Below are 9153 nucleotides of genomic sequence, written 5' to 3'. Positions count from 1 at the left end.
TAGATGGCAAACCTTAATCAAGAATTTTCCACAACGGACTGCCTCATGACTATATGGAGTTGTTGCTTTGCAAAACCCCATTTACTAATTAATTTCTCATCGTGGAGTTGAACCGCTACTCCTTAAGTTTATTCTCTTCGCGATAATTGCGAAATCAGGCCAGGAAAGTCGTTGCTTTTTACAGTCCTGTATGTTGTCTTGTTTGTGCGTTCTCTCAACATATTGCAGGTTTCGAATTGAAACGAGCAGCCCAGAGTACGTTACTCCACAAATACCTCAATACAATCAACAGCTCTAATTTACTCACGTCAGTTCCCGCACATATATGCTGCAATGTTTGCTATTGTTACATTTTTTTACACACTGGAATGTCTTCAGTTGCACAAACGCGCTACAACTGATTTTAACTAACCATAACGTTTACTCCGACTCGTGCAATGGATATATTGTAGAATTGTGGAATCCACTCGTTGGGCAGTAACATCTGGCAGGTAACATTGTGTAGCTGGTACGTAAGTTTTGTTATGAGCAAACTTATACTGCATGCGATTTTCTACCATGTAGTCATTGTGAATCTATTGCTATACGTTTCACTGTTTGATCGCATCCACATACACATGCAGAATCTGTGAATGCATACTTGCACAGGCAGCCGAGGCGCAGATACGTCCCCCCCCCCCCCCTCTTTTCTTTTCCCCTTCTTTAGCCAGTCTGACGAAATTTAGTGAGAACCAGTGTCGGCTCTTGCCTAAAGCAACGTACACATGGCTATCAAACTAAAAAAACACAAAAAAACAGCAGATGAAAGCAAACTCAAAGCTCTTTAAACAGAGATCTTACGCGCAATAGTTCCCCAATAGAAATTTAAAAATAGAGGCGCTTGAAAGGTCACTGTAGGGAACACGTCGCAGTGGGTTAGTACATTGCTCCTACAGAACAATAAAAAATCCATTCATACCGCGACGGAAGCCTTGTGCCAGAACAATTCGCATTAACGAGAAGGTGGCGATGTCGCTTCGAAGTTCGCGCGCCAGCTATCCTTCGAAGCATATATTTATCGGTATATTGCTAATTTTCTTTTCAGTAAACATCAAGGGCGTACACAAGGGAGGTGGGAGCTGGGAGGCTGAAGTTTTGCTCCCCAAAATTATTATATCTAGCTTGCCCAGGGTGCCCCATATATCTTCAGCCAGAGTTTGAAAGTATGCCGACGCACGCAATCACGACGCGACCAAACACATGTTGCTGATCGTTGGCTGGAATCAGTCAGACAATTTTTTGTTTTCTTAAATATTGTTTATTAGATCTGCTTAATTAACTAAATTTTGAAGGAACGAAGATAGATAAAAAGTTTCAATGAGAAAGTTGTAGATTGGTTTGCAAAATGTCCGATTAGACAGTTTCTAACTTTATATCTGTTAATTATTAGTGTGTTTCTGCTAACTACCAACGCACGCGAAATAGAAAAAAAAATACCACGTGAAAAACGCACTGGCGCGTATACTCGCGCCGTGATTCTGATGCTCCCTAATGTTCCGCGTACAAAAGATAGGCTTTCTTCGCACCGGTTTACGACAGAGGTAAGCAGTCACAGCGGCTATCGCTTTTGTTGCTGGTAGCAAAACGTGTTCATCGCGAAGCCACCACCATCATTGCTGCCCTCTCGAGACAGCACACTCGGGCAAACGCTATGGTCGTTCGTACGCGGAACGTTAGGGAGCACTAGAGTCGCTGTGCACACTGGCGTGCGAGCGGGTTTGTCACGTGGAATTATTTTGTATTTCGCGGGCATTTGTAGTTAGTTGAAAAGCTCTGATAATTAACATATAGAACGTTTGAAACTGTATAATCGGACGTTTCGCAAGCCAATCTACAGCTCTCACATTGAAATTTTTTATCTATCTTCATTCCTTCAAAGGTTCGTTTTTAAAAATACCTAATACACAATATTTTAGAACACGAAAAATAGTCTGACTAACTCCATGCAACAGTCAGCAACATGCATTTGGTCGCGCTGCAATTGCGTGTGTCAGGATATTTTGAAACTCTGGCTAAAGATAGCTGGGGCACACAGTACACACGAATGAACGTGGGCACGAAATGCATAGAGCATGATTAAACCCCACACCCCACACTCCCAAAACATTTTCTGGTTACACCCTTGATAACCATGGTCTACATTATGTTCTGAAAAAGACCAAAAATTAAGCATGTTAACAGAAATTTGAGTACATTGCAAAGGTGTTTAAAAATTTAGGAAGGACTGAAATTTGTGACGTCAGTTATCATGCCAGCGCTGCAGTTTGCGTGCGAAATACTAAGTGTATAACATCTGGCCGTGATTACCTTTACTGAAGGTCAACGCCTTATTGTCGAATCAGTGAACGGTAGTAGAGCTCACAGAATAATTCTACACCGTAAACTAATTTAGTGTATCTCTAAGGCAGAATATTTCGGTTATGACGAATAAACTAAAATAATTTCAGAGTGAAAATTCGGCATAGTATATTGACGATGCGAGTGAACATGCTGCGAACACCGTTAAAAGCTGCTCGGGTTAATAATGTAGATATGTTTACATGCACGAAGGATGCTTAGCCACGCTTACGTACGTCATTGTCACCCAGAAGGCTGTACACCTCCAGTCGATCGAGGCGCACCGAGCCTTCGGCGGGAGAGAAGATCTTTCCGGCAGGAATGACTTGGTTGGCCCACAGCCGCACTTTCATGTCGTACGGGTGAGTGTCGGCTTCGTCCTCGTCGCTGTCCTGCTTCGATGAGTCCTCCGCGGTGCTGAGCACCAGGCTGAACTCCGCTGGTATGAGCACGCACGTTTCCATGGTGACGGGGTCCTCCTCCTCTGAGGCGAGTGTGCCTCACGCAGCGCAAACGTCCGCGGCACGAAATTCGAAGCACGTCTTCCATCGTCTCATGGCCCCACGCAGAAGGATGGTGTTATCCTTTTGTCGCTGCTATTCGACCAGAAAGATGTGCTCTCGCAGATAGATAACGAGCCGTTCTTCTGTTGTGCAGTCAATTTCGGACTAATGCGAAACGAAATGTTTTTCCCATGTAGAGCTGCAGAATCAGCTGGAGTGGCGCAAACTGAAGGACAGGTAACACTAACACACACAGCGTTTATATTTAACACAATGACATCACCATTCCGAGAAAGAGAGTGCGTGTAGCCGCTGAGAACTTCTGTCCGAGCTCCACAAGAAAACCATAGGGCCCTTCTAGCTTATTCGTCACCCCTGGTTTCGGATGGACGAGCACAGTTTTGGCCTCGCAGGTTCTGTGAAAGTACTAGCAAAGGCTAAACAAGGATGCAGACAGACGGATGGGCTCCGTGCTCGAAGTGGGGAAGATGCTGTCACTTGAGTGATAGGGCTAAAGCTTCGGTGGTAGCCTTAATGTGACGAAAGGGGGTAAGTGCTTATAGCAAGCTCGAAGACCTGACACGGGCGTCTGACACTAAACGTGAGAAACATCTAAGTGAAAAAAAAATAAACCCCAATTGAGGAGGCTCTATTTCAGCACGATGAGCTCAAAGACGATTCTCGAGGAGAGACACTCCAGCCGACGGAGCACCGGGCGAAATTGTCCACGAGGGAAGGTGACGAAGCGAGAGAGTTGGCGGTGCACTAGGAGACGTCCGCCACGGAGTCGTCGGCAGAGCAGCCGGCTTCTGCAGCCGAGGATGCCACTCCGGCCGCCTGCTCGGATGTGGGGAGGGCAGTTAAGTGATGGTGATGCTGATGCATGGCCCAGGGGCAGGTGATTGGCTGGCGGGGTCTTCTTCCACGGGAGCTTCCTCCGAAGCCGCTCACGGAAGAGAGGGGGTGCTTGCGCGGCAGGGGCAGCGGAGGAGATGGTGCCGCCTTCTCCTCCTCGACGCCAGAAGGAGGCCCGCTCCGCAAGAGCAGAGAACACCCGGCGTAGCGAAGGGGAAAGCCCCCAGGCACATGGCATCTCGTACGGTAAGAGACACAAGGCCCGCTAAGCGTTACGTTGCGTGACGCTAATCAGCTAAGCGTGAATGTGTATCAAGAAGCAGGCAGGCTCGGCCGAGATGGATTTAATGTACTGGAGATGCGTTTGGCAGGGGCATCGCTATATACGACGGTTGTTGCACGTGCCCTGCTTAAAGTGAAGAAGGTCTCCGTTCGACGGGCGAGCGTGAAACGTTAATGCGCGCGCAGAACGACTGATCAGAATCCACATCAGTGTAACCAAGGTTACGCCGTCGAGGAAACACATGGTACAATCACACAGTTGGTATTACACGGGTTCTGTACGTCAGCGTATCACTGTTTCTCTCCCCCTCTCTCTATTTTTTCATTACCTCCTAATTTTTAACACTCTTCAACACTGCACTGCGTTTTGTCGTGTAGTTAGTTTCTCGCCAGCAGTACCACCTAATTGTGAATTTTTTTAAGTAATACAAGAAAGTTATTCTCACCACCTTCGGGGAAGGGCTACCCTATTAGTTATTAAATAAAATAGGAATTCATATACTGTTACAAATACAGTGTCTGATTAGTTAAAATACACTTTTATTCGTTTCAACGAAGCCCTTGAATGTGTCGCGAATGCGTTTACCCTTCTTTATTTCGTAGTCTGTGCGGCACATTATTATTCCGCACAGGTGAAGTGGTCCATGCAGAACTCATCGCAACTTTTTCAATTTTTTCATCACTGCTTTTTTTTTATTCCGTAATCATATTTAAGCCACCATCTTCGTCAGAACATTTTTGGGTGTCTTTTGGCTTTATTTTTCAAACATGTTACACCGGCTTCAAAACTGAAGGATCATGTGATTCGATAGCTTCTCGTCCGCCTAGTTTAGTTTCTGCGTCCACCTGGTATCTCCTGCTTTGGCAGATAGGAATCGGTGAGTGCACTATGGGCCGATTCGTCCTTGATTCCTTCAGTTTATTCAGAATTTTCCCCGGCATGCTTTCGAAATTGCCATTACGTGCCTAGGCTGACACGAGAGTTGGTATGAAGCTGCGTTCATAAATTATGCTCCTAGTACATGGCTGCGAATAAAGCCGTTGTGAGACGGGAACGCAAGCTTTCACGAATATTCGAAGCTTTCAATTGACTAATCAAGTATTGAACTTTTCGTAAATCAACATATTTACAGAATAGATTTCAAAATTTTCAAATTCAGAACTACACTGTCCTGCCGGAAATAGGGACCGAATAACAATATAAGTCACTATAGTAGCCATAGTGAAGCTTTATGAAGGACAGAAGGTTACGTTTTCTATATGTATTTGAGAAGGTTACGCCACAATGTGAGCAAAGACTTCTCCTGCTCAATTGATGTTAACTAGCCGGAAGCGGGAGAAGCGTCATCAAATACGAATACTGACCATCAGCAGCGCAAAATTACGCAAAAATCTTTATGCGATAACGTCATGAAGCTGTCATGAAACACTTCATACAGCATGAAGATGTCATATGATGTCTTCACGTGATGTGACATCGACTGAGAAGAAAAACAAAGAGGATGGCTTTCGCTTTTTAACCATCTTGGGTGAAAACACAATTGATTGATTGATATGTGGGGTTTAACGTCCCAAAACCACCATATGATTATGAGAGACGCCGTAGTGGAGGGCTCCGGAAATTTCGACCACCTGGGGTTCTTTAACGTGCACCCAAATCTGAGCACACGGGCCTACAACATTTCAGCCTCTATCGAAAATGCAGCCGCCGCAGCCGGAATTTGAACCCAGGGTGAAAACACAAGGGACCCTGTGAGACTTTTGCATCAACTAATGGGTCCCAAATACATGAATCGGCTGCTGCTTTGTTCGTTGTGCTACATGTGTTTTCTTTAGTATAGCCATCGTATAACCTCCTGTGTAAAAGGAGAAACATGCAAATACTATTAATGTGTGATGTGAAGCTTGTTTGATAAATAGGGTAAAAAACGGCTCCTTTTTAGGGGAACGCATCTCTTAGAGCGGTTTTATTAGTAATACAGCCACGAAGGTGTTGTAGCAAATAGCCAGAGTCTCGTAAGGCATCCATCTAGGAGCAAATATGGGCGCATGCATGTCTCTAACTAATATTAGTGCGTAGCTTATGAATAATTTCACGAAAACAGATCCTTATGACATAAATAATATTTACCCTGTCCCGAAAACACTGCAGTAATGTGAATGAAAGCATTTCGACCGAACGGATTATATAACATGGGTCGTGAACAATCAGCATACATAATCTCGAATACACAAAACAAAAAACATTAAAAATTTCAGATTGTATATGTCTCCTACATAAATGCGTCTGCCCTTTGTTCAAGATGCAAACTGTGCATAGCAGAAATGACATTTGGATATATATAGACGATGTCGGCATCCTGCGGATAAACGAACGACCCCTTGCAAACATTGTGCGGTAATTTTTCTGAGAAGCTCGCGATCGCCCTTGAACCGGCCGCTGCTGATTCGAGCACCGGGAGAAGCATATGAAGTGCCTGGCGCCTTAATTTGGGCGAAGATGGAAAGGTCACCCCGCCGCGGTGGTCTAGTGGCTAAGGTGCTCGGCTGCTGACCCGCAGGTCGCGGGATCAAATCCCGGCTGTGGCGGCTGCATTTCAGACGGAGGCGGAAATGTTGTAGGCCCGTGTGCTCAGATTTGGGCGCACGTTAAATAACTTCAGGTGGTCGAGAGAGAATTTATTTACAGAAAGGTAGAGAGGTCAGCCTGAGCTATAGTTTGCTCTGACCTGCTACTCTCTACTGGGGAAAGGTGACTGGGGAGTGAAAGAGTGATGAAGGACGATGGTAAGGTAGATAGATGATATATTCTTATTAAGCTGGGTAACTCTACAGACGTGCATCCAGTCCAGTGGCCTCTAAGAAAGCAATGATGGCTCGTATAACCATATGTGTGCAGCTGGCGTCAGGCCAAGGACCTAACAGAACCTTATCGGTTAATGGTCGACTAATATATCGGCCAATCGAAGATATCAGTTGCTGACGTTCGCTTGCATACGCTGGACAGTTGCAATATATATGTTCGAGCGTTTCTGGCAACCGACAGTGATCACAATTGGGACCTGTGTCAGTACAGCCAATCAAGTGGGTGTAACGTCTCGTGTAAGCCACACCGAGGCGAATGCGGTTGATAATGCATGAGATACATCGCTTCAACTTGTGAGGCATACGGAACTTCATTTCCGGGTCCCATTTGTGCAGCCGCTTGTGCTGGTGTTCTGGTTTCTGCCAGTGCTCCAAGATGGAGTTGCGCATTACGCGTCGAAGTAGGATGTTAGTATCTTGTCGAGAAAATGCGATGCACACTACCGGGGCACTATTTAAAGCTCTCTTAGATTCAGCGTCTGCCTCTTCATTGCCCATTAAGCCACAATGAGCAGGTATCCATTGAAATGTTACATGATGTCCATTTTTTGTAGCAATGCCAAGAAGCTCTGCTATTTCAATAGATAAAGTATTATATGGACCTTGCCCCATGAAGCCATCGATGGTTTGAAGAGCAGCTTTGGAATCGCACAGTATCGTCCATTTACGAGCGGGTTCTGTCTACATGAAACGTATTGCCTCCCGAATAGCAACAAGTTTCGCAGCTGTTGATGTGGTCTTGTGATCTCTCTTGAAACTCCGAGCTATCTTCATCTGCGGGGTGACAAAGGCTGCGGCGGAGGTACGCGACGTCGTAGATACATCAGTACATACTTGCGCCACACCGTCGTACATAGCATAAATGTGCAGCAGTGTAAGTTGCTTTAGGCCGATCGATGATACAAGGGACTTCTTCATAATCCCAGTAATCTGAAGTATGACAAGTGGTCTAGGCAGGAGCCACGGAGGTGTTTCAGGAACACGTGGGGGAGAGAATCTTGGTGGTATGATGTTCTCGAGCCGCGATGTAGCTCTTGAATAACTGCAGTCTCGGTGGTTGGCAGGGACTGCTGATAGGGGATGTTGCTTGTGTCGAGTCAAAAGGCGAAGGTGGGCTCGAAGAGGCTCGCAAAGCACATATACTTTGATTGGACAAGCCCGAGCTTCGGCGAGAGTTCCCTTGGTTGATGTGCATTGAGGTAAGCCCAAACATGTGCGCAACCCTTGAGCTTGGATGCTTTCTAGCGTGCTCGCACAACTGGGCTTCATGTCTGAAAGCTCGGGCATGCTGTATCGTAAGTAGCCTACGAATAAAGATTGGTAGAGTTGCAGGAGAGCTGCCTCCGAAGGGCCCTATCTTGCTCCGGCCATGACCAGAAGAACGTGGACAAAACTCTTGAGCTTTGACTTCAAGGCTGTGACCTGCTTTGGCCACGATAGATTCCGGTCGAGGATAACACCCAGGAATTTGTGTTGCGCAACAGTCCGAATTTCTGTTCCATTCACAGTTAGTGGGTATCTTGTCATTTGTTTTCCTATAAATGCAAGCACTGCGCATTCTTCAGTTGACAGTGCGAGACCCTGACGACGTATGTACCTTGCTGTGATGGTCACTGCACGTTGCAGTCGAGCAGTTGGGGGCGCGTAGCTCCAGAAGCCCAGATGCAGATGTGGTCCGTATATGTGCTCACCTTCACCGCATCAGGAAGTTCAGTAACCAGGTGGTCGAAATATCCGGAGCCCTGCACTACGGCGTCTCTCATAATCATATGGTGGTTTCGGGACGTTAAACCCCATAAATAAATCAAGATGGAAAGCTCAGATCACTGAGGATAATACTTGTAGGCCGTTGATAGGGCTCGTACAGTTGCTAAAGAGCACAGTATCCGGTTAGTTTGAGTCACGTATGGCTAGTTTGTTTGTATAGACTCCAGTTTGGTTATCGTTTACTAAAGTTAGTTTTAATCTAAAGACAGGACGCGCAAACACGGGCACAGGAAATAAGTGTCGTGTACGTATTTCTTTCAGCTGTCTATGTTTACACGTCCTGACGCTTAGAATGAATGCTCAACAAATAGCTCAGGTCTCGTGAAAGCTGGTTCATTTACTAGCCAGTAACCAAAGCATTGTAACTAACCCGAGCATAGTTTGGTTAAATTTACTACCTAAATGTATCATATATACAGTTAATCCAACATTAAACGTGTTCGAGGGCACTGTGGCGGCAAAATCAATTAAATTACCAGTTGAGATTGTTCTAATATGCTCTTCA

General features: G+C 45.7%; 1 protein-coding gene across 1 annotated transcript; it reads right to left on the bottom strand.

Annotated features, from left to right (window-relative positions):
• Window positions 1–2456: 2456 nt before the first annotated feature.
• Window positions 2457–4126, bottom strand: LOC142814678 (uncharacterized). The gene has a single exon (XM_075893841.1). The coding sequence runs from the start codon at window positions 2838–2840 to the stop codon at window positions 2595–2597; it is 246 nt and encodes an 81-aa protein (XP_075749956.1). The 5' UTR covers window positions 2841–4126; the 3' UTR covers window positions 2457–2594.
• Window positions 4127–9153: the final 5027 nt, after the last annotated feature.

Source organism: Rhipicephalus microplus, chromosome 4 (genome assembly GCF_043290135.1).
Source record: "Rhipicephalus microplus isolate Deutch F79 chromosome 4, USDA_Rmic, whole genome shotgun sequence".
Classification (NCBI taxonomy): domain Eukaryota; kingdom Metazoa; phylum Arthropoda; class Arachnida; order Ixodida; family Ixodidae; genus Rhipicephalus; species Rhipicephalus microplus.
Note: the sequence above shows the minus strand (reverse complement) of the source record. Positions and strands in the feature narration are given on the sequence as shown.